The sequence below is a fragment of the Platalea leucorodia genome (assembly GCF_965183815.1).
Source record: "Platalea leucorodia genome assembly, chromosome: 3".
NCBI lineage: Eukaryota > Metazoa > Chordata > Aves > Pelecaniformes > Threskiornithidae > Platalea > Platalea leucorodia.
The window spans coordinates 9,409,733-9,435,761 of record NC_138825.1 but is presented as its reverse complement, the minus strand read 5'-3'; the positions used below and the strand labels follow the sequence as shown (position 1 = coordinate 9,435,761).

Below are 26,029 nucleotides of genomic sequence, written 5' to 3'. Positions count from 1 at the left end.
CCCCGGGGGGGTCCCGTCCCAGGGGGTCCCGCCCCAGGGGGGTCCCGCCCCAGGGGAGCCCCTCCGGGTCACCCCGCTCATCCCCTCACCGCGGGCCGATCCGGGGTGGGCCGGAGCATCTGCGTAGCAAAGACGTGGTTTTGTGGCTCTTCTCTCTCCCTCTACGGCTGAAAGGGTTTTGTGAGCCACCATGCCTAGACTGCGGGTCCCTTGCTCCCTGAAGTCAACAGTCAACATCAATACTTGGTTCAGGGCTTCTGTGGGGAGTTTTTTTTCAATCACTTTATTACAATGTTCTTAATAGAAAAAAAAATCCTACTGTAATTGCAGTATCAGAGCAGAATCTCATTTCTTTAAGTCTAATACTACTCTTTACCTATGGCTGGTACCATTTCTTCAAGGAGAAAGATCTTTGAAACTGCAAGTTGTAATTCAGCTCTCTGCAGGTCTCATTCCCATCTAACAGTTAGAGATTACTTTTAACCCAGGAGCCGGTTTGTGCATCCTTTCCATTCTTTTGCATTTGTTCTTGTTTGCTGTTAAAACTGCAACATTCTTATGGCTGACACAGGACTCGGGCCACAAATATATTTTTTGTTTGATTGGACATTATGCAGAGTTAATGATTTTGTTAGGAGAATGTCACAGCTGCATGTTGCACTGGACGTGAGCTTTTCTTTGTTTTTCTAAAACTGGGATGTACACATGATGGTAAAAATGTAGAATTGGTAAGCCAAAGGGAGATATAGTGTTACCCAGCTGCATTTCTTTGTGCATGCAAGTTAATGAGTGAACTAATTTTACTGTGAACATTAAGCAAAAGAATACATTCTGCTGAAAACTTAACCTCTGAAAAAAAAAACCAAAAAACAAAAAACCTACTGTATTTGCCTTGATTAGGTATCCAGCTAAGAAGAGGCTTCATAATATGGCCAGAGAGCCAGGTTTCCACAAAGATAAGGGCAGGACACAATCCCTGGCTCTCAGAACTGTGTATGTGACGGGTTTTATAAGTAACATCCCACTTGTGATAGCAATCACTGGCAGCAGGGACTTCCCTATAGAGAAGTTGTTACACAGTGCAGTCATTGCTCCTCCCACTTCACAGTCAAGAGTGAAACAAATGCTCTTTAAAAAAAAACGTACATTTCTCTATGAATTATGAGGTAGCGGCATTATCAACATTAATGTATGAGAGGAATCTTTGGGCTTGGTGAGTCCCCTAAGACTCTTATATTGCCAAAGCGCCTAATTAAAAAGCAGTTGCATCTAATCAAGTAGTAAGTTGCAGGAGCAACTTATCCCACAGTGGGGGCCAACATTTGATCACAAATCATACGCTGAACTCCATCGATTTGTTGTAAAGATCTTTGCTGACTTTAAAGGTCCTCAAAAGCAGTCCACCCAAAGTTAGGTAAAATGAATCCCTCCAACCATTGTCGAGGTCAGCAATGAGTGGTCTTGAAAATATCTTGGAAATTATCGGACAGTCAAGTGGTATGCGGAGGTTTTCAGCTGAGGAAGCGGCTGCTATTATAGACACCTATCTTATAACAGTATGGCTCCACAAAAGACCACATGTGCATTTCTCCCTATCTTTTTTGCTCATTGCATGAGAATTCTCATTTTTTGTTTTATTCTGCTGAAACTGCTGCACTTTGTGGCTTGTTGAAAGTTTTGCTTGCAGCAATTCCCACTTCTGTAAATTTAAATGTAATTCAGTACGAAATCACAGAGACCTTACACATGGGGAATCTGATAGCATCACTTAAAGTGGTGTGTGAAGAATAATGGCCATTGCCAGGGATCAGTTTTACTCGCCTCATGGGCCAGACATATCATGTTGCAGTAAATCGCGTGTAGCTGAAGACATTGATTGCAATTAGTTTCACAAGTACATGAGAGGTCAGATCTATAACGAGTTTTTTTTTCCCTTATTATTTCTGCCTGAATGATCATCTTTCTCTGGACACGGCTCAGGCTGTGACTTCATTCCAGACCACTGTGGCAAAAAGTGGCAAACATGAGGGAGGACTAAAAAAGCATCATATTATGGATTATGTATGCATAGGCTGAGTAACTGTTCTATCACGTGAAAGTGAAATGTGGTGAGACTAGAACATTTATGAAGAAGGAATTTTAGATGTAGGCATTGCCTTTCCTTTTATTGATCGATCTGATAACTTTGCATGCGTCAGTGCATTTACTTATCTGATCCTACCAGATGCTCTTTATCTGTGTGGATCAAGGGGAGGGGTTGCCTTTGCTAAGTCTTTCTGGGAGGTTAGTTTTGTTGCTGCCCTTCTTAATCGCCCTGACCAGCCTCACCTGGGGTCTCCAACCCACACCTCTGCCCACAGGCCTTAGCTCAGCTCAGCCCTGAGCTTTCAGTCCCTTCCTGAGATTACACTTAGGAGTGCTGGTCTTCAGCTCTGTCACAGATATATCCAGCCATGGATGCTGTTGATCTTGACCTGCAGGCTGCCTACCTGGCTTGATCTCAGCTCATCCCCACAGAGGTGCCTGATGCTGTGGGCTGCCCCCTCACTGAGGGTGGTGGGATGGGCCCTGGCTAGAGAAACCCATGCCCTTCCAGTCCCCACGGGGATTTTCTGTGGGTCCTAGGCTGCTGCATGGTTACCTGTTATTAATTGCTTGATATTCTGTAGGGAGCAAAGATACCTGCGGGAAGAAGGAGGCAGTGTGGTTTTGCCAGGAGCATGGAGCAAATGTGCTGACCTTTACAAGATTCAATGCTAAATAAATCATCATAGACTTAGGACAAGGTCCCATTTCTCCTAAGCCACAGCAGTAATTTACTTCCAGGAAGAAAGAGATAAATTTGTGTCCATTCCTCCATTTTCTACACCTACATTTGAGGCGTGGGGTTTGGAATCTTTAATGTCATTGTAAAGTGCAAAACTGGGGTTTTTTGGTTTTTTCAGTCCTTCAAATCTCCCTTTTGTCCCCCTGGCACTTGAGGCTTCTCAGCCTGTTGTTTGGAGTCAGCAAGGTACATTAAGCTAATTCCCTTCCCTTAGGGCAGGAACGCTGCAGCGCTCCCCTGTGCCCTGGCAAACCCCTTAGTGCTTTTGAAAGGAGTGGTGAGCTCCCTCAAGTGAGCTGCAGCCAGCATGCTCAGCTATTCCCATCTCTCTTTTTCTTCCCAGAACTAGGAAAGTCTTCTCACGCTGCAGCTTCATCCAAGACCTCTCTCTTGTGCCTCCCTGCTGCGGCTACATCGCCCGCATGTACCACTGATGGGGAACTACTGTAGGGGAGAGGTGAGTATGTCACAGGTGAAGTTGGATGCGTCCAATGAAAAATCAGAGCTAATATGCAGGTAAGCCATGGCCTATGCTTTGTGCTGGTCCAGATTGTCTAGAAAACATTCTGGAGAAATCCGTTTGGTCTCTCGACTGCATCCACTCCCTATGATCTCTCTATGCGTGATAACATGTCAGATGCATAAGCTTTTCAGTATTACCATTTATGCAGGCCTTCCCACTTAGACTTAATGCACTAATCCTGCTGCGTAGCTTCACAATAATTAAATATATAAAATGCGCCTTGAGGTCAGAACAAGATGGTTCATTTATGGCAGCCAACCCACAGCATACAGATTCCAAGATGACGTGGACAATACCTGCAATAGTCTTTTCATGCTTGGCCCTCTTTGATTCCTTTCTTAACACAGTGCTAGGTTTGGAAATGTTCCGGTTTTGGGTTTCTTTTTTGAGAAGTGGTTGCAAAGCCACAATCTCTCATTCGCTAAAAATAGCCATATGTGTGATTCCATATGGAGTGAATTGTGCTGAGACTTGCACCTGCCAGCTCTCAGTTGAATACTGTAATTCTTTTGAGACCTCTGCGCAGAAGTGAGAAAGGGTTTTACTGACCTATAAGCCAGACTGAATCTTTATCACCTTTGCAAACCACTTGTGTATATTATTTTTCCCGTGTAGACAATCACTTTTAACATATAGCATTTGATTTAATTTCCCCTGGAAATGCAGCTTCATTTGCTGGAGAGGTGCATACTTAGGGAGAACTCATGTGCTCTGTTACAGATGGAGTGGGCTTATGGCATTAACAGTGCAGCAAACATGTTTGAAGAACAGCCGTGCAAGGGCTAGGAGAGAGAGCAGTGAAGCTGATGTAACAAGCTGAGAAACTGCCTGTCTTCCTTGCAGCTGACATGTTTCTTTGCAAAGATACGGTTCCAATTTTCGGTATAAACGCCCATCAGTCTCTCAGCTAGATCCCTTGCTCAGATAAATGTTGTTGACCACTTTTTTTTAATGCTTGCAGGAGTGGACCCTGAAGTAGCAGAAAACCCCCAGAATTTTCTGAGGAAATACAGCAGCAAGATCTCCCGTACAAGGACAGATCACTCGCCAGTAAACTGAGCTAAGATATTCAGCTCTGTTGCAGGTTGTGCTATCGTGACAAATGTTGCTAATCCAGCGTCATGCACCTTTACCTACTTTGGACAGAAAAGGGGACAACAGGGTAAGTTATAGCGGGTTTCCATAATGCAGGTTACTTTCTCTTTCTGCCAGACAAAGCTCTATCCTCCCCTCTGCGGAGAGCTAGAAGAAATACAGCTCTTCCTCTCTTATATGCCCGATGCTGCTCTTTAGGAATGGCTGCACAAAGAAGACCTGAATCAGCAGTCCAGGCTGTCCCTCACACCTGCCATGGCCACTGTATGGTTAAGGACCATTTTGCTTCACCTGAATGAGTTAGCTGATCAGCACATTTCTGCCTGGGGGAAGATGAAGTGCTGATTCCCCTGTGGTGATGTGTGATAAATGAAACCAAGCCTCAGTGTTAAAAGAAAAGGATTGTTCCAGACACGTGGAGTAGAAGGGCAAAAGGAATAGTTGAGCATTGAAGACGAAATAGGAACAATATAGAGAAAAGAAGTGTTACAAAAGTAGTTGCTTCCAGCTAATATTGGAGGTAATTTTATGCTTTGATACTGAGTTGCTTAAGTAGCTAATGGTAAATTCTGGAGTCATTGGCTCGGTGCCACTGTGTCTAGAATTGCATTTCACACCTCCAAGGGCTTTTCATGCAGGTAAATGAGAAACTGAGCTTTTACAAAATTGTGGAGTCAGCATCCTTTTCTGTTCACATTAAACCACTTTTTAGTATAAGGTCATATAGATGTTCTATTGAAGAGGATGTGTCCCTGGACACTTCGTATCATCAATTTATCGTGGAGGGCCCTGTCATCCTGACTCAGCACAAACACTGAACCAGCAGGAGCAGGCGAGCAGGAAAACCTGTGGAAAGGCTGCCTGCAGGGAGGAAAATGCTGGCAGATTCTTTTGTCTTTGTTCCCCATAAGCCCTTCCAGCTGAGGAAGGGGTTTTGTTTCCTCAGGTCTGAGGGGCTGCAAGGTAGAGACAGAAGGAAGAGCTAACTATGAGCCAGCTCTTGGTCTCTAATGCTCACCCCAGGCTGTGTAGCATTGTGGCCTCAAGGCAGCTGATAAAGGGATAGTTTGGCTTCCAGCCATGCAGTGAAAGGTGTTTAATTTGAATTGTTTTTGCCTATGACCTGTATTTTTGGGTTATCCAATCAGAGAAAAAAAAAAAAAAGTGTACCTTTTCCCAAAGGAGGAACCGCTGGAATGAAAGGGAAGAGAAGGAAATAATTCACCTTCTTAAAGCAAAAGGAATTACTGACCAAAACAGACATTATATAGGAGGAGTCAACAAGATCCTGAGTCCATCAAGCATCATTTTAAGACTTATGGGAAATGAAGGGACCCTTCACAGACATATAACTCAGAAATTCAGTTAGGTCATCTAAACTCGGGAATGCATCTTCAATTCGTTCCAGGCCCTGGGACTGGTAGGCAGATTCTTTACTGTAAATGTGACACAAAGCCATCTGATCACTTTTTAGTGATAAATTTTTATGTTTAGCTTGATTTCCAAAGAGCATGAAGCTTTTATTAGCTATGTGTGAGTTTCTGTCTCTCTAATAATTTTAGAAGCTGTTGGCTGATGTCAAGTACACTTGACAGCCAGAGAATTGGAAAGCATATATTGAATCTTTGATTTGCAAACTGCCTAATGGATGATTGGCTTGATCAGCAACTAGGGCCTTTAACAGCAATCAGATCCTCACAATAGCATGAGGTATATAAGCAAAGGAACAATATACTGAGACTCTGTAGGTTCTAGAAACAAAACCCGAACAACCTAATAATACATAAAATAATCACAAAAAGGTATGCTTTGGGTAGAATGGACTGCAAAGTGTATAGCCTGAGGCTGCTGGTACAGATAGGTGCTCTGCCTGAAGATGAGACTGGAGGGGTCATTTAAGCAGCAGCTAGTCGAGAAAGGTCTGGAAAGGAAGATCTCAATTCAGACAGTGAGGAGAAACATTCAGCAGTTGGGATAATGAAGCACTAATACAGATAACCAAGGAAGGAGCGGAATCTCATTGTGGGAGAACCACTAAATAGGCATCAGTGAGGAATGGCTAGAGAAAGTCTCTGAGGGCTCTTCTAATGTTCTGATCCTCTATCACAGACCTTGTCAGACTTCTGTATACTTCTGAGTAAAGGCTGAGACAAACAGAGTCAAATGGAGAGCAGGAATTTCTGTCTGGGGAAGAAGTCCCTGTTTGGGGATCTTTACAAGTGGCAGAGGTGACAGATGGAGTAACCCTGGGATCCACTGTTGTCTGAATAGGCTCAGCTGTAAAAGTGATTTGGAGTCTTGTGCCTGGGAGAATAGTTTATTCTTGGCAATGCAGCAGCCTCCTTATTGCCTCCCATATACCACCACCCTTCTTTCTGTATGGGGAAGAGGGATTGTGACTGTGGTATATATCAGCTTTTGGAAAATTATGGTTTTGCCTTATCTTTTACCAAATATAGCCAAATGAGCTCTGCAGCAAGTAAAAGATGCTCATAGAAAGTGACATTCTGTGGTGCTTTATGTAATGCTCTGGTCTAGTCCATTTAAGCCTATTTGACAGCTAACCTCTTTGGGAAGCCTCAGCATCAAACTCCGAAACCTGATCAAGTCTGATAAACAAATTTCTTGTATCAGCAGAGGGCGCATCATCGTTAACCAAGCGAGGGCCGTCCAGCTCACTGCCAAACCCCACATGCTCACCCACTGGGAGTCAGACTTCAAAGACAGGATGAAGTGACAGAACTGGTGAGTTGGAAACCTGTCTCTCAGATCCTTTTGGCATGCACCAAGCAGCAACACGGTACGCCACCCTGTTTGTTGTTTTGCTGAAGTTCATGTATTTGCAGAGTGGGCCTGATTTCTTGGGTTTGGGCACTAAAATGCTTAATTAATTTCCCAGGACTCTGTCATCAAGGCTGGCCGGATTTGATACAGTTGAGCATTTTGTCAGGCTGCTGCCTGTTCTGTCAGAGGCAAACTATAAATACACACGTGCTTCTGCGTTTCCCTATCTCTCTCTCTGTAAGAGGAAACAGGCTTGTTTTCATGTGATTAGCAGGCAGAGGAACTTGTGAAAGTGACACAGCTGTACTGTAAAAACGCCAGCCCACAGACTTTGCTGCCAGAGGAGCTTAACTGCCAGTGCTGATAGACCTGAGAGCAGGATTGCCTGAGAGATGGAGCGAGAACCGATGCGCATAAGGGAGGGCTACTTGGTTAAGAAGGTAAGTAAGTGGACAGTTTTGGACTGAGTGGAGGAGGAATCTTAACTCTGAACAGGTTGGGGACGTGTAGGGAAACATACTTTGGTTTCAGTTATTAAAAAAAGGATCATTTTTTCCAAAAAGAAAAGGCAAATGAACAGAATTCCTTGAGCAGTAAACCAATGTGGTGTTAGTGATTATAGAGGTACTTGCTAGCAATTGTATCTTGTCAGAATACTACATAAGGCATTTTGCACATATCTCAGATGTACCTTTGGATCAAAAGATTTGTATTTTTATTAAGTAACCTAATGCCCTTAGTGGAAGCTTGGCAAAACAGGTAACAGCTTGAAATGGCCACAGCCTACTCAGTTTGGACTCGATGATCCTTATGGGTCCCTTCCAACTCAGGATATTCTATGAATTGCACTTAATTGCTGAGTTAAACATCAAGGAAGTATAGTGAGATTAAAGAGGTCAGATCGTCTTGGCCTGGAGATCTGGGGCCACGGGCAATTCCCGTCTTTGGGACGGCAGTCACTGCCCCACAGCAACCTGTGCTCTGGAGTCTTTTGTGGTAAAGCCTATAGGATAAGGCCTTGGCTTTCATTTAAATCCCTAGTGAGATCAGTCTGGCTTAAAGCAGCCTAACTAAACGGTATCAGTCCTGGAGCAAGAGGGGAGCTCTCTCCTGTGGTGAGAATTCTCATCAAAATGAGAATTTCACTCATTAGAACAGCTGGCTGGAGGGTTCTCTAATCTAGCACCAGTGTTGTGAAGAGGCCACTCCTCAGTCTTATTTCCACTGACACTGAAAGGAAGTAAGTTCATAAAGTAATCGCAAAGCTGCAGCGACGCTGTCATGAGGAAGGAGAGAGCAAAATTCATGCTGTGCAGATTGCAGATCTCTAGTTCCAACAGCCTGATGAATAGAGCAAGTGGCTCACGATCTATATCACTCCATGACGGGAACGGTTGGAAACAGACGCAGGGACAATCCCAAACTGTGTGCCTGGCTGGGTGTGCCAGGGAAAAGATGCGTACAGATGTGCCAGTGTCAGTCCCTCACATTCCTGTGGGTGCTGGTTCCCCAAAAAGTGTCTCTGTGCAGGTACTACTAAAGGTGCTGCTGGGTGCTGTTGCAATGGCAACAGGGAAGTGGAAATTGTGCCCGTTTCCTAGAACAGCCTTGTAGGTGGCTCTGCCCTTACAGAATTGAGCTTATGCTGGTGGTGAGGAGCAGCAGTGTGCTAGAGGAAGGGCTGGAGGGCAAAAGGAGCAGAAGATACGGATCAGATGGGTACCAGCTGTTTGATATATCAGTGAGGTTGCTGTGAATTCCACAACCAGAGCTTCCAGCAAGGACGAGCATGCTCCTAGTTAACCTTACCTGCTAATTATGTACTCTCTTCCTCTTCTTTATGCCTGTAAACCAAGGATTTGACGTCCCAAAGGAGATACCCATGCAGCCACGGCTCTCTTTGCAGAGAGTGAAGGCTGTTTGTCACTGACTTTCTCCTCTTGACATTTACATTAGGCTGGGGAACAGTGTTGTGCTTGGGAGTCAGTGCTAGGACACTGTGACCTCCAGTAAATGTGGGTTCAGACTTCAGTGTTGATTTACGTCAGCTTAAACCTCTGTTTGTATTTGTTGGGGACCTCGTGTCATCTTCTGAGCATAAGAAACAGCTAATTTTCTAATCTCGTAGTGCTGCACATGTTATAAAAAGAAGCTGTTCTACCAAAGGGAAGTTGCGTGTGGTTTTTAGTGGCTAATGATTTCAGAGAGCAATTCAAGGAATACCCATCTGTATCTGCAGTCTTTGGAGTAGGTGTGACAATTTGATTTTTAGTCCAGGAAAATCAAATCCAGCATCCTGCTTGCTTATCTTTCATGAGATTTTGTAGATGAGAACAATGTGACCATGTTTGGGTTTGCTGATGGTGTGGATCTGGGACTGCCAGTCTAACCCTGCTCCAAGGTGGCTTCCATTGGCAGAGCATGTCAGAGCCTGTACTTCAGGAAATACTGGACTTTTCTGTTTATGAGCAGAACTATTGTAACCTGTGGTAAACCCACAAACAAAAGGAAATTGCAACAGTTCTTGTCTTGGCTCATCATCTTAATTGATTTCTTAGCAGAAAATCAACCAGTGGGTCAATTTGGGCTCTCAAAAATGATAAATTCTTATGGCTTATTAAAAAAAAAATAATCAAAAGAAAACAGTAGTCAATCCATATGCAGTGCCCAGATGAGACTCTTTTTTTGTAGTTCCCTGTTAAGCTGGGTTTCCAGAGAACCTCCAGGGCAATGACCTTCCTTTGGAAGGTAGCATTCATTTGTGGGGCACCTTCTGCTTCCGATGAGGGCTGCAGAGGCTGGAAGCAGATCCTGCTCTTAATAAGATCTCGGCTGACAGTTTCCCTCCCCACCCTGTAACTGAACATAAGGTCTGATTCAGAGTGCAAAAGATCTTTCCTGGAAGCTAGGGTGGCAAAAAAGGATGTGACAGACAAAGGGTTCATTTGGGGAATTAAAAAAAAAACAAAAAAAACCCTCAGTGTGTTTCTATCCCGTTCACTGCTGCAGAAATACAAAATGCAAATGTAACTAACTCTGTCCAGCTCTCAGGTTTAACAAATCAAAACAAGCCATTTGCACAGCACAACGGTGGCTGCCTTGCTTCTGTCTGCAGCTTTAGCACTGCTCAGCTGCCATGGTCTGAGGAGGACAGGGATGCTGTGGATGGAGTTGTAGGAGGGGGAGGATAAATTCAGGTCTCTCTTCGTAACAGAAAGAGCAAGTGAAACTAATATTTTTGAAGGATGGCCTCTGATTTGGGGCCCATGAATGTTGGTTCCCCTTGGGTAACTCTTCAGAGGAACTGTTGGTATTCAGCGTATCTAAATGTTCATTTGGCTGGGCAGTAAGTCACTTAGGTATCTGGGATTGTGACCACTTTTGAAGCTGGTTGCAGGCAGGACCAGAGAGGTCATCTAGCTAGAGTGCAACAGTCTTAGTAATTCTAGCGGTTAATCATGCTCAACACAGAAAAGCAGGTCATTCCTCTCTGTGTCCCTCAGTTTTGCTGAGAATTTCACTATATGTAGGATCTGGCTCTGTCTTTATCTCTGTGTTTCTTGCATCTAACCAGCTGTGTTTCAGGAATAGGAAGTAAAAGCTTTAAAAGATTAAATGAAGCACTTCAGTTCCTCACCACAGCAGCTGGAGATCTGCAGCCTCAGGCCGTTAAACTATTCATTACTCTTACAGTTTGTTCTTATATGTCTAGAAATCCTCTGAGATGTGTGCTTTCTTATCAGACAGCCAAGCCTCAGCGACTGACTGTGTTGTAGCATCAAGTCCTAAATATAGCACAGGATGCCCAAGTTAATGAGACAGTCCTAATATGCCAGTTCACGTGCAGAAATTTTGAGGATTATTCATAATATTGCCACTAACTCATCTTGAAGAGAGTGGTTGGGACTAACTGGTACTGAAAAGAAACACCTGCTGGGGCAGGCGATGTGGTTTTGGGAAAACTCACGGCTGGGGTGACTACAAGGGGAAATTAATGGTGGTCAGAAGAATAACAAAGTTTTTTAACTGCATGGTAAGATGGGTGTGGTTGTGGTATGTTCCCCTTGAGACACTTAACTATAGTTATTTTGGTGTCAGTCAGACACTCCCTGGAAGGCCATATCTTCAGTGGGTATCATAGGAAGAGTGATTTATTGAACATAATATACACAGTGATTTACTGATGCAGGGCAGCATGTTTAATACCTGGAAGCCGATGTGGGTCGTGCTCTTAGAAGATGGAATTGAATTCTACAAGCGGAAGGCTGACAACAGCCCCAAAGGGATGATCCCACTAAAAGGAAGCTCAATTAACAGCCCATGCCAAGATTTCGGCAAAAGAATGGTAAGTACTTTTTTTATAACAATGATTGACAGTATACTTATACTCCTGGAGGCACTGAAGGGGCAAAAAGCTGGTGGTTACAAATTCCTTACACTCATCCTAGTGGCAACTCTCACTTGTCTTAGAAGGTCACAAGCAGGCTCGGACTGGTGTAGTATTTGAAAGGTGTGACTGCTCAGGAAAAATTCAGGATCCTTCAAGAGGAGGAATTCAGAGTGGTGGTTTGTTTTGTTTTGCTTTAAATCTCTGAGTCTGTCAGAGAGCAGAGCTAAATTATGTTGTTGTGAGGACACTTAGCAGCTGAATGGTGCAACTCCTGTATTAACTATAAATCTAGCTGCCACAGAATAAAAGTGTGGGAAACTATTTCATGAGCAGTGGAAGCATTTATTTATTGTCAAAGAGCAACAACTGGCTTGCTGTGACATAAATGCCCAAGTAAAGCTGTAATTCCAAACCTTTTTATTACCATTTGGTAACTACCTGACCCCGCACACTTCACATTCACGCACTCTGTATTAATCGCACACTGCATTGTTACTTGTAGGGCTTTTGCAAGTGTCTAAGAGTCACATCTATGCTCAGAGAGAGCAAAAGCCGAAACTGATTTAGAGAAAGTAGTTCAACTGTTGCCTACGCATTTGGGATCTCTAAGGTCAAGGGTAGCAAGTGCACAGACTGAGGTCCCAATTCCCAGTGAAACACACAGATCACTATATTTACAAATTCAGAGTCTTATTTGACAGAAAGAAAGATACAGGAAGATAAATGTACAAGCATACATATTTTGTTATGGGGTTCCTGAAAAATGGTTGTTGGTAAAACAGAATTTCTCGTATGAGCAAAGAATCATATCTTTAGTCAGTCATTTGTTATTTTAGCAACTCAGTTTCATCAAATAGGCATTATACCCCCAGGAATTCCTCTGACAAAGGGGTCCCCCAGAATCTGGAAGATTATCCAATTACCGTTTAAAGAAATTTACCACAAGGGTGCCTGACTAAAGATAGAAGTCTCTGAGAGCATTAGAAAAATAGGAAGAAAGTGTGAGAGAGTGCATGAGAGAGCAAGCTTCACTTTCTCCTATAAGTGAGGAGAATTATACCTGTCCTTAGGTTTTGTGGTAGGTGGAGTCAGCGTCCCTGGTGTCAGGTTTGGACCCGCTGGCTTTCCTTTTTCCTTCCGTTCTTCTTTTCTTTCTTTCTTTTCTTCTTTCTGCAGACCCCATATTTACATGAAAAAAAGTAAGTTGATTCTTATAGAGTCTTTTTAGACTTACATCTGTTAAGAAAAAGGGGCTGAGTCAAAGAAGTTGTAGATGGCTGCTTTTCCTGGCAATAAAAGGTTTTAGAGGGCCATTGCCTTGGAAATCCCACCCAGAGCAGGATCATCAAGAGCTACCTGCTCTTCCTAGCTCTCTCCAGGTGCTGGCAGTTGTCCACAGAAGGAGACTGTATTATCATGCCTGAAAGGAGAAATGCATGATCATGCATTCCCACCCCATGCCCATCATAGGTTTTTTGATCCCTCAGCTGGCAAGGGCGATTGTCCGACTGATTCAGAAGGGGTTTTGAGGTTGACCGCTGGTCAAGCCCATTTACTCTTCCTTATAGCTTACAGCTCCTGCCTGAGCCACCCTTGGCCATGGCTGAGCAAACCTTACTGTTTAACCCCTGCAGCTCCGGATCTGACCGTCTGCTTCAGCCAGCATGGCTGTGTGCCAGTGCATTGCCTGGGCGCCGGCTGGGAGCTCTTTGTTACAGCACTTGGCTTTACATCTTTTGCAAACCATGAATAATAAAGGTGAAGCATAATTATGTCTACAGACTAGAGCATGGGGCAGGAACATTAAATAACCAAATAAATGAACAGAAATTAAGTATATCTGCACACATTTGGTACTAATTCTGCTGATTTGAAACCATGTTCCTACATTGTCTAATTAACAAGCCTCAGCACAGCACTCCTTACTCTATACATGAGGTATAATGCTGGGGAGAAGGGTACTATGTTCAAGAGTATCACATCACAGTTCCTACATTATAATGGTAGAAATTAAGTTTTTCTCACAAAGCATTCCTTTCCAAACAGGTTTTCTGGGGGAGGAGTTGTTTTTTTTTAACTCCCACAGGGGCACTGACATCAGTATTAGTCTATAGTAGTTGCTTGGAAATGTCAGTAACAGTAACACATTTAATAATAATGAAAATATAATTCACCAGCGTATGTGCATTCTACAAAATAGGCAGAGAGGTCTGAAGTATCTGATGTCTTCTGAGGGCAGAGTGAGAGAGATCCTCACCTGCCCAAAGGGTTGCTTGGGGATATACCAGTTTGCAGAAGATGCATTGCATCTGTATCAAAGGGTGATGAAGTCTTTGAGCATCGTTCCTTTGACTCTGCAATGAGTTTTACATTATGTTTCATTTTAGTTGCTGGGGCCTTTCCTGAGGGAGAATAGAGGAAAAAAAGGAGGGATCTCAGACCTGGGGGCTGAGGCACCCAAAACACCTTTTCATAAGTAAGATCTGATGCAGAGTTTGCTGAAGTCAGTGGAAGCGATCCAAATGATGTCAGCACGTGTTGGAGCAGTTCCTCTTTATTGAGTTGGTGAGATCATTCTGCAAGTCCATAGACCAACAGCCCTGGAGACGTGTTTTCTCTTAAAATTTGCACTGTTCAACAAGTCAAAACTGCAACATGCTCATTCATATGAGCAATGCCATCACTGGGATTGTTCTTATAAGTAGTTACTGCCCAATATGATTAAACCTAAATTTCTACATGTATTCCTTGAAAATGTAAAATCTTGATTTTTGTATCTTACATTTTACAGCTTTACTATACTGCTGAATTCAGTGCTCTGCATTCCATCCTGCCTTCTCATTGGTTACATGCCAAAACATACAGTTATTCCTCTCATGGGAATTATTCTGGTTCTTAGTGGTTTGCATACATTACTTCATATGGCTAGAAATGAAAGTATATTTTTAGGACAGGAGTTCTGTAAGGTGAAAAGTGGGATAATTCTCATTAGGTCAGTTTTAAGTCCAGTCTCGGTCACTTGGGCCCAGTTTGGAGCAGGGACTATTGAGCCATAAAATGGCTTTTATATTCATCTGGTTAGATTTCAGCTTTTTGAATTGGCTTGTATATCTGTGTCAGGGCCTAGCTTGAAACCTCAGGGCACATCACCAACACACTTTGTTTCCTAAATCAATTGCAAAAAGCGGGTGCTGAGGGGAAAGGAAGCAATCTTGGCTTTGTTAAACAGAGATATGGCCTGTTCAGAAGAGGCTGCAACGGCATATTTTGAGATTTTATTTCAAAATGCATTCACCACTGTTTGCTATTCTTGATCCGAAGTTTGATCATTGCTTAATGTGATGTTAATTCTGCTATACTTGTGCTTTCTCTGTTTTCCCCGTGGCTCCCCTGTGGATAGCATTATTATGTATGGTTGCTCATAGTCAGATTCATTTGTCCTAACTTAAACTATTAAAAATGTTCGGTTTTAGTTCAATCTAATGGTCTAATTTTCTCAAAAGCACAAACAGATAACGCATCATCAGAGGGAAGCTTGGTCACTTATAGGATTGGAGACTCAACCTCTTCACCAGTTTCAGAGGAAGCCTGCATGTCTAGCTTAGTGGCCTAGCTTTCTAAAAGCTAAAGCTAAGAGAAAGAGCTTTCCCAGTCTCCTCTGTGTACTGGAAATGAAAACTCTTCTTTAGCATTTCACTGTATGTTGCTTCTCAGCTCTTGGACTTCAAGAACGCTGATTTTTTCCTTTGGTAAAAGTTTGCTTTGGTGCTTTGATATTTCATTCTGTTAATCTGATGTGTTAGCATGACTCTTGGATATTGGGATTTAGAGAGATCTCTGTTTGCTTTTCACATGCACCATACATTGATTTTCAGGATGTAGCTCTTTACTGCATAATAGAAAAGGTGGGTGTTGCTGGAAATATGAACAGTGTCAGATAAGAAATGGTTACTTTTCTGTCTGAAATGGATTTTTGAGGACCCACTGCTTTGTAGGTTTGAAATCTGTCTTCCATGAAAGTCAGCAGGACTTCTGCACAATGTCAGGGTGTCAGAATTTTTCCCATTGGCAGCAATCTGGAAGATGCATATTAGAGATGTTCAGAAACGTGCCATTTACAAATGCGAGCTTCAGTAGACTCATTCAGTGTTTTGATTTCATTGCTGTAGATTCACCACTCTCTGACGATAGTCTCTGCTTTACTTGCCCTCATAAAGCCACGCTGTTTGCTTGCATGATTAGCCTGTCATTTTTAGATGCCCACTGAGTCAGAACCTGTTGTATTTATTCTAATACAACTACGGAACAAATTACAGTTCCACTTATGGAGAACTATATTTTAGAGGAAGTGGAAACCCTCTTGCCTGAGTAATTAGATCCGGATTTTCCGTCCAAAAGATCACTGGATGAAGACGAGGTCAAACAGTGTGAACTTTGTGGGTGTTTTTTTCAGGCTGGCGTTATTTTTTTTCTGCTGGGACTACCTTTAAAAGGTCTTTTCTCATTTGGTCTTTCCATTGTTGCTAGCGTGTTTAGATAGGTAGTGATCATAAGGTGTAGCCAAGGGTTGGATGTATCATCTCCCTACCAAGCCCTTAAAGGTTTGCTAGGCTGCAGATGTGTTCAGCTACTCTCCAATGTGACTGACCTTTCCTCCCCCTGTGAATCAGTAGCTGAGCAACATGATGTGGGGTTTTTTCCCCTCCTTCAGGCTGACCACATCTCTATAAACATTAAGACAAATTTACACCCACTGTAAGCCTGCAGGGGCTGGGCACTTCAGCTTTTCAGCTGTGTTGAACTTCCCAGCAAAAGTTACAATCAGCAGCTGTATCAGTGCCACTCACCTTGGCTGTACTGACAACATCAGGATCGCTCACAGGGAAGTAACAAAAGGAGTCAGTTACCTTCACTGCCTGTTCATGTTTTTCTTCAGAGTTTTTTTTAATGTAACTGTAGCTCTAAGGCACTTTCCATAGTCCCTTAGGCATAGGTAGGCTGTATGTCGTGGTGGTACTAGGTTAATCATGCCCAACTGGCTACACCAAAGTAACTTTTAAAAAACATCATTTATCATTCCAGTTTGTCTTCAAGCTCACTGCAGCCAAGCAGCAGGACCACTTTTTTCAAGCTGCCTACCTGGAGGAAAGAGATGCCTGGGTACGGGATATCAAGAAAGCAATTCGTTGCATAGATGGAGGCCAAAGGTTTGCCAGAAAATCCACAAGAAAGTCTGTCAGACTGCCTGAAACAATCAACCTGAGGTTTGTTCTCATAGCTCTGCTCCCCCATTTACTTCCATCCGCAGACAGTGTGCCAGATACGTAACCTCGGTCTGGAAGAGCTCTGAGCTTGTCTGTCTGTGCTACCTCTCTGGTTTCACTCAGAGTCTTTTCTGCATGACTAACAGTTGCAGAACGTACAATGTGGCAGAAATGAGCTAGCGATCAGGACTGGGAAGATCACTTTTAATACATCATCTCTTACCAAAATATGCTAATTTATCAAAGGATTTTGCTGATAAGGAGATTTCTGAGCACACTGCAGTGCAAAAGGAGACCCCAGCCAAAGTGTGATTCTTCCAGAAGAGGCATTTTTATACAATATATAATTTACTGAAAAAATATTTTAAACCTTTTGCTTGCTCTCCAGAGAAATGCTGATGTTAGCCTAGTTTTTGGATGGTGAGCAGAGACTAGTGCCTGCCAGAGAACTTGGAACTGGCAAAGGGAGAAGAAGAGATAAAGGGCACACACAGGAAGCCATCTGTTTGTCAGTACTTAAAAAATCAAGGACAATTTATTTTTTGCCTCTGAGCAGTAAATACAAATGAGCCTGCAGTGTTCCTTACAAGACAGTAAAACTGCACAAGGCCAAGATCCGACTAAATGTGACTTCACAGGCTTCAGCAGAGGGTCACCCTGACTAACAGGCCAAAGGACTTAGCCTGTGACATTGAGTATTTGTCCTGCTTGTCATTCCAGAGCTCCAAGGAGTTAGAGTTCTGAGCAAGCGAAAAGCGGGTGGGAGGAAGGAAGTCACACCAGGGTTCACTGAGGTTACTTAGGGCCTCTGAGAGCATGCAGGCTTTGGAGACGTCACAGTGACAGGTTTTCTGCTTAGCCAAGGACCTTTGGGGGAACATAGCGCAAAGCAGTGAGCTCCCCTATTGGCACCAAGGCTGTAGGGCCCTGTGAAGGTGCCTCAGCAGTGGGTGTTCCTCTGTTCACACTACAGTCACCACAAGTTGTTCCATTCTCAAAATACGGGGGTGTCGTGAGCCGTTTGTGCACTCCCTTCTCTGCTCCTGCAGCTGTGACAGTGATGTAGTGAGGCCTCCAGGCTCTGCAACGTAAATTTTTCAGGAGATTAAACTAAACCATGCTGTAGCTCTGCAGAGAGCAATATGCCAGCAAAACATGAAGACCCTGTGAATGACAATGATATTAACTGTACAAACTGGCTAAAGCTTTTTATTTGCTAACAGTTCCTGTGGTTCTTTTTATGCACAGTGCTTTGTACCTCTCAATGAAAGATCCTGAAAAGGGAATAAAGGAGTTGAAGCTGGAAAAAGATAATAAAGTGTTCAATCACTGCTTTACAGGTAAGGAACTCTTGTCCTTCTTTTCCATACAATAAAGGGAGCACAGGGCCGAGAGGCTAAAGATAGATAAAACAGCTCTAAGCTCTGTAGAGCACAGAGAAATTTGAGAAGAAAACCTGGCAGATGTTTTCTTGATGAACACATGAGGTGCTCAAAGGACGAAGCTTAAAAAAGTGTTCAGTTATGGCCACGGTAAGCAAGAGAGGAGGAAGAAATTTAACCAGTGCCAGAAAGATTGAAGTAGATCTTTGTAGAAAATTGCATGAAACACTTAACTCCAGAAGAATTATTCCTTTCTCAATTTTTCATCAACAAACTGTGTCACATTGTAATTCCTGTCCTGCTCCAAGTCACATCTGTGGGTGCTAGAGTCAAAAGTCACGCTGTTTCAACAGCACTGTGTCAGTAACATAGCAGCCTGGAAGGAAGACTGCCTTCTCCAGGCTTGGCTGTCCTTTGTACTTCCCCAGCCCCTGTCCCTGAGGCTTCCCAGTTCAGCCCTGCATCTCCTCCCAGCTCTCTTCTCCCTCAGGTACAGCGTTCAAGAGTTGTACTGGCCCCTGCCATCAGTCGGATCGGCTGTACCTCACTGGATGACCCAGGCACCTTTCCAGATTAGCTCTCTGTGTTGTCACTAAGAACGTCTTTCAGGAGATTGATGAATAGATGGAGTACGCTTGTTGCCTGTGTATTCTTAGGCTTCTTCCTGTCTGTCTTGGTTTGTGGCTGATATTGTTTGTTCCTTTGTAACCAGGAATCGCTGTGATTGACTGGCTGGTGTCTAGCAACGCCATCCGAAATCGCAAAGAAGGTCTGATGCTTGCCTCTTCCCTCTTGAGTGAAGGCTACCTACAGCCTGCAGGGGATACGTCCAAGGCTGCTGCTGAGGGACTGTCAGACACCCCCTTCTTAGATCTCAGCGATGCCTACTATTACTTTGTGAGTGTTGTATTCTGTTTTTTTTTTACTGTCCTAGACTTGCTGATGCTCTGCTTTTCTCAGGCTTCTTGTTGGGTTTCTTAAGTCCTAGAGGAAAGATTGTACAGAAATCGAGAGATCCATGTTAATTGTCTTTCTCTATGTGATACTCAGAATGAACTGGCTCACTTTAATATTTCTAAGCGGGACTGTTTTTTTTCTGGCACCCTTCTAAGTGTGAACTGAGTGCTGAGATCAAGCTGTGTTCCTTTTAACTTAGATTTTGTTCCTGGTAATTTCACCAGTGGCCAGAATTTAGCCATCAGTTCCCCTGATGATTCAGTGGAAGGGGGAGAGAGTAATTCATTATCATGGGGCTTCTCAGAGCGCCACAACCTACAAACCTATTTTTGTGCAGAGCCGTCAAATCTGACTCAGCGCGTGTGCACACACACACACACACAGAGCTTGCCTGTGATTGGAGCAGCAGAAGTTTTTAGTATCTGCCAATACACCTGTCCTGGGAGGCTTACCCAACCTTTTCAATTCATGCTTCATATTCTGTAGATTGATTTGAAGAACTTGCAATATCACAATCACAGTCAAATACTGCTTTAAAGATGTTTGGCTTATGAACTTATGCTAACAAAAAAGTATGCCTTCTGTCAAGTAAAATGCTTAAATATTACAATTCTGTTTATACTTACCACATAGAATCACTCGACTTCAGCAAAACGAATCTTCCATTACTTTGTTTTCCTAGAATGTGTCCCTGGTAGGGAGACTTTACCTGTGCAGGTGAGGGCAGTCTTGCAGCCATCACAGTTCCTGGCTACCTGGGACACTTCTCCTAGCAGCCCATGTGCGCTCTGCTTGCTTTCAGCTTGTTTCTAGTTTGATTCAATACCAATGTGGTGTGAGAAGACCACAGCAGGTCAATGTCTTGCTATCATACAAGTAGGCAGCACAGATGTTTACTCTAAGCCGTACAAATGGTTACCTACACTTACATCATTTGAACAGTGTAAGGTTTCAGTAAGTAGCATCGCAATTTATCTGGTGTGGAATGGATGTGATGCATGGATCCTGAGGCAGCCTGTGCTCAGTGCGCACATTACAACATCACAGCTATAGAAAACTGCAAATTCAAAAAACTAGGGCCAGTTCTTGTTGTTGGAGAAGACAGCTTAGATGGAGCATTTCTTCTTCCCAAATTCTAGATGGTTGTGAGGGATGGAGGAAGAGTCTGTTGGGTGCAGGGATGGCCAGCCTCGAGTGTATTGGCTGTGCTGGCATTTCTTCATATGAACTGCTATCTGTGCATTTAAAAACCTGTGACATCATGGGATTGAGGCAGCCTATCCATCATGGAAGAAATGTGACACCAAGAATCGTGGAGAATGGAGGCACTGACATATACACAGATGCTCCAGCTGTCTTCAGATGCCCTGAGACTCATTGGTGTGCTCCTACCTCACATTGAAACGCTTCCATGGTGACTTGGAGAGCTCTTCAACTTCACTGGGAGATTTTTGCAGTAAAAAGGTTGGGTTTTTGGGTGGCAAAAAACAGGATGGAGGGAAGCCAAAGAGAAGCCAAATTTGTACATGTACATAAACAGGCAGCAGCCGTGTAACTTCTGAATTTTCTCTTGTGGTCGTGCAGCCAGACAGTGGGTTTTTCTGCGAGGGAAATTCTAGCGATGACGATGTGGTCCTGAAAGAAGAATTCAGAGGCATAGTAGTCAAACAAGGATGTTTGCTGAAACAGGTCAGTATTGCACGTGTTCCATCCTGTCACTGGGATGATGTTGCATGGATACAAGATTACTCTTTTACACCTAAAAGCTTTAGAGAAGAGAGAAACTAGCCAATGCCATCTCCACACTTGACAGGTTTCATCTCTGTCCCTATTGCCTTTGCACAAAGAGTGCTTGCTGTAGCATGGCAACAGGGCTTTTGCCCAATGTTGCAAAGTTTATTGCTCTTATTACAAAATGAGACAGATCATAGTTTTAATTAGGAAAGAGTGCTAAAGCAGGAGATGTGACAAGTCATTGGTACAATGCAGAACTGAACTCAGGTAAAAAGGCTGCCAATCCAGTGTCCCTTTAGACATACAACTGGATTCAGTTGCCAGTTTTCATGGGCTTTTTCAGCATATCTGAGCAAAGGAGTTCTTTCAGTCACTAATGTTTGATCCTGTCCCATCTGTAAGACAGAAGATAACTATATACCTTCCTTTCCAGCAAAACTTTAAGCAATATGGTGAATGTCATGTTAATATCCTTACTTTCTGAGGCCATTGCAAACAGATATTAGTGAACTTGAAGGCAAGACCAAGGTTCTTCAATAAATAGAATATTTCAGTTGGAAGGGCCCTACGATGATCATCTAGTCCAACTGTCTGACCACTTCAGGGCTAACCAAAGGTTGAAGCATATTATTAAGGGCCTGGTCCAAATGCCTGTTCAACACTGACAGACATCAGGCATCAACCATGTCTCTAGGAAGCCTGTTCCAGTGTTTGACCACTCTCTCTGTAAAGAAATGTTTCCTAATATGAAGTCTAAACTTCCACTGTTAAAATATCCCTTGGGAGCGTAAGAACTTTTTGGTGGTGCTCACTTGTAGTTCTCTTGCTCAATCAGATTACTCAAAAGCAATGGAAGAAATAAAATATGCGTCTTTCTGCTCACTCTTACCCTGTCACATTCACCCTCTGTCTAGTTAGTAAGAGCTTCCTTGCAAACAGTGTAGTTAATTGAGAAACTAATATTTTGAAATGCTGAGAGGAAATGATTCATGACAGTCTTCCACCAGTGTTAGTCTGGATTTGGTCACCCTCAGCGAGTTGTGGATCATTGCTTGGAAGTGTCACTGCTTCTGCCGAGAATGCCTGTTTCCCAGACTGAAATGATGGGTGGGGAAAATTGCTTCTGAAAGCAATGAGGCATCTACATCCATATTGGAAGGTGGTGTTAATATCTGCTTGAGCTTCTCAGCCGTGAACTCTCCAGGGTGCTCAAGCCAGATAAGCCTTTGTTGTTGTTGTTGTTGTCTTTGCAGAGAGAGAGGAACCTTCAGCTCCTTCTTGCCAATAGTTCAAGGTACCTTCCTGCAAGACATTTCGCAGCCATGTTTGCTGGCAAGCATTTAAGCCCAGTTCTCACAGACCTCATGTGAATGTCATAGCTACCAGACTATGAGACGTGTTTAGGGGAATCTTCCATGTTGAAGCTGTTCTACTTTGTACAAAAAATAAAAAGAGAAACCAATGTGATAGCCCAATTGTTGTGCAAAACAGTGGGATGCGGAAAGGCCAGGTTCAAGTTCTACTCCAGTGAATATTTCCTGTCCAAAATATTCAGCTTTTTCCCTTTTGTATATGCCTGTTCTCTCATGTTGGGTAAGCTGACTGTAAGCGCTTGCAGGCAAAGCAGTTCACGACATTCTTGTTTTTCAATTTTCCTAGGGACATCGGAGGAAGAACTGGAAAGTGAGAAAGTTTGTTTTAAGAGACGACCCCGCATATCTTCACTACTATGATCCTGCTGGAGTAAGAGACATTTGGTTTATTTCCCTGTTTGTTTTAAAGCCAATGCCTTGTAGAAATATCTGAACGGAGTATTTGCATGGGAACGTGTGGTAGGGCAGACCAAGCAGGGCAGCGGGGCTGTTTGTGCTCACAGGGCCTAGACATCCTCTGGAAAAGCAGAGTGAAGGATGGTTTCTGGGGCTGCCAAGTCAGGGTGGCAAGTGCCACCCAGACCTGGGAACAGGTAACACTGAACTGTGCTCTCACTGCTTATCTGTGATTAATTAGAATTAATGTGTGCTCTCACTCGATTAAAATGACCTAAGTCATAAGTGCAAATGAACACAATACAGTCATTTTGCAGTTTATAATTGAGGTATTTTCTGTGTCAGGCTGAGACATGGCATTCCATTTCTTATGTAATTCTAATGGGCCAAACCCTGCCCTAGGAAAGGAAGGAGCATTGCCACAGGCAAAACCTGCCCCCCAAAAGCTGGCATTCAGGGAGATTCAGCATTTTATTTCATCCTGCATTGCTGCAGGAGCAGCGCCATTGTGGGTTACAGGTGCTTTATGCCATGCCTGTCCCCCTTGGCAGAGGCAGCCTAGACACACTGAAGAATCAACCCTGAGGAGTTTCTGACCTCCCTATTCCCAGCTTTTCCTGCTCCTGGCATTCCCTCCCAAAGGGCTGAGGTGTGTCAGCTTATAGGGGCTGCTTCTTTGAAACTCATGCCAACAAAAGTGCATCTTCACCCGTTCTTTGACTATCACAGTCCTGAAGTGCACAAGAGGCCAAATTGTAAATAAGGGTATAGTTGCTCCTGCTGCTTGGTAAGAGTACTTCTAAGATCCACTCTTTTTCTAACTAATCTTTTTTTTCTTTTCGCTGTGACATCAGAAGAAAAGTTATAGTTGGCACGAGGCTTATATTCTTCTTGTACCTTTGTTCAGGACATGCGAAATACTCTGCAGACCCTGAATCCCAAATCCCAAAAGAGATTTCCTATTTATTTGCAGGTCTTCCCCCTACCACACTCCCCACCCTCCATGTTACACACAGACTGAGGATCTCCTGGTTTCCCAGGTGACATACTAAGTCAGCAAAAGTTTTTGTTTCCATTCTGGAGTTGTAGCCAGATATTAATATGTGAACAGTTTCAGAAGTGTTCCATTTCATTTTGATTTCATGTCCTCACCAGGGAGAAGATCCACTAGGAGCAATTCACTTGAGAGGCTGCGTGGTGACAGCAGTGGAAGATATGCCAGACTGTAAGGAATGATATTGAATGAGCTGTGTAATATGTTTTTGGTACATTCTTTCAATCTGCCTGAAATCACAAGTGATTTTTACTCAAAAGCAATCTATGTGCAATGATTCAGTAATTCTTCTAGTAACTAGTGTCTCTGTTGCTGTCTTAATTACTGGAGAAGGATACTGTGGTAAAGATAGCAACAGGGAATCTTGTGTTTTGTCAGTTGTGTAGAGAAGACTTGTCAAAAGGATGACGCCATCCGTATGTTAGGATAACTGGCCTCAGACAAAGAAAACTGAGTTTGCTCTTTTTAATTGATAAATTTGAGATGGAAGCTTTACATTAGAAATGGTTCTGCCAACAAATTATTACTGTGCGCATTCTGTTCCCTCCCGAAACTAGAAGTTGTGGGAACAGCAATGGTTAAGCGTTGGTGCAAGGAACAAGAAACACTCATTCCATGCATTCTCCTCTCTATGGGAGAGGCAGACTGTCATACCCAGCAAGAAAGTCTGTTGGCATCTCAGCACCTGTGTAGGCTGTGCTGGCAGATATGAAAAGAACCGGAGATTCTGGATGTGACGTGAACTTAAACATCTTGTTTTTGTAGCTGGCAAGGCATGGGAGGGTTTGGGGAATATGACCTGTCTGCAGGATTGCAGATCCTTCCATGATTGGAGATTAATTAACCAGAGACTCCTGCAGGTGACATATTCAGAATTCATGGGTTGGTTCTCCGAAGGAGAGGTCTATGTCATGGTCCCAATCTTGCAATCTGTTTGCGAAGGCTTGATCAGGCACAGCTGTAGAAAGGAAGGAAATCCCCTTACAGTGTGTAAAGGAAGAAACAATGTAAATTCAAGACTTTATTCTCTCATAGCTGACTTCCTTATTTCTTCCCTGTAGCCAAGAAGTACGATGTTGACAACATCCTCTTTGAAATCATCACAGCAGATGAAATCCACTATTACTTGCAAGCAGCCTCATCTGCAGAGCGTACAGAGTGGATCAAAGCAATTCAGGCAGTTGCTAGGACTGGAAAATGAAGATGATCTGCCAGCGAGAAGACAGACAACCGAAACTAGTTACTCAAAACAAACCAGGAATTTTAGCATTTCACTGATAGAAAGCAATATCATCCAGAAGGGCGTCCTAAGGCTTGTGGGCTGGGGGTGAGGGCGGATAGTAAGCTTCAATTCTATACTGGGCACTAACAAACTTTTTTCCCCTTGTGTTATGGTAATATTTTACTAAATTATAGCATAGAACATGCCATATTAGTGTGTGCTGCTTAGAGTAATCAGTCTGCCTTGGGAGGGTCGTACCTTATACCTTTCCCTGCTGTCACCGCTGATAGAATTTCACCATTAACAGGGAACAGAGTCATGTCACTGACTGTGAGTGAGGAGCTCAACTAGGCACCTACCATTCAGCCCGTGTTGTGTTTCAGTATCATCAGATATTTCAAAGTCTTCCTGAGACAAACTTAACACTTTCTTTACCAGATCTTTTTACTGCTTGTTCACCTATACAAGTAATGCCATAGATTTAAGGAAAGAAATCAACTCACTTGGAAACCCAATCCACTCCTTTATAATCCTTCAGTGTTAAGGAAGGAAAGATTGCAGACAACTACACAAACACCATGCGGAAAGCAAGTACAACTCAATGACAGCGGTATGAGGAAAAATCTCTTCCCACAGTATTTCAAATATGAAGCAATCTCAGTTCAACTTCTTTATCCCCTGATTTTGACCTTTGCTAAATTTCTCCACAAGAATCTGCTCTAGGACCATTGTTTCCCTTCATTTAGGTCTCAAAAGCAGTTGCTATGGTGCCATGTACTGCTGATTTGACCTGTATTTGAATTAAAAGTTTTACAGGAGAAGGGAAAGGATTCATGGGTTACATACCTGAACTGCTAATTTGAAGTGGGTTTGTTTAGGTTTTTCTTTTTCTTTTTTAACCTCCACCAACATACTTAGTCCTTGGTTCTGTCCTTGGCCTTAAGAATATAAGAGAAACCTTATGCTTGCTCTAACTGAAATAAACATCATTATTTGACAGCGTCAGGTTACCAGATCAATCCTTGTAT

The 26,029-nt window shown here is 43.2% G+C and overlaps 1 protein-coding gene across 1 annotated transcript; it reads left to right on the top strand.

The window, feature by feature from the left end:
• The first annotated feature begins 7,507 nt into the window (after nucleotides 1–7,507).
• Nucleotides 7,508–26,003, top strand: PLEK (pleckstrin). The gene is made up of 9 exons (XM_082307962.1): nucleotides 7,508–7,669; nucleotides 11,419–11,574; nucleotides 16,702–16,883; nucleotides 18,132–18,223; nucleotides 18,978–19,162; nucleotides 20,807–20,911; nucleotides 22,616–22,699; nucleotides 23,881–23,950; nucleotides 24,841–26,003. The coding sequence occupies exons 1-9, from the start codon at nucleotides 7,622–7,624 to the stop codon at nucleotides 24,978–24,980; spliced, it is 1,062 nt and encodes a 353-aa protein (XP_082164088.1). The 5' UTR covers nucleotides 7,508–7,621; the 3' UTR covers nucleotides 24,981–26,003.
• The last annotated feature ends 26 nt before the right edge of the window (nucleotides 26,004–26,029 follow it).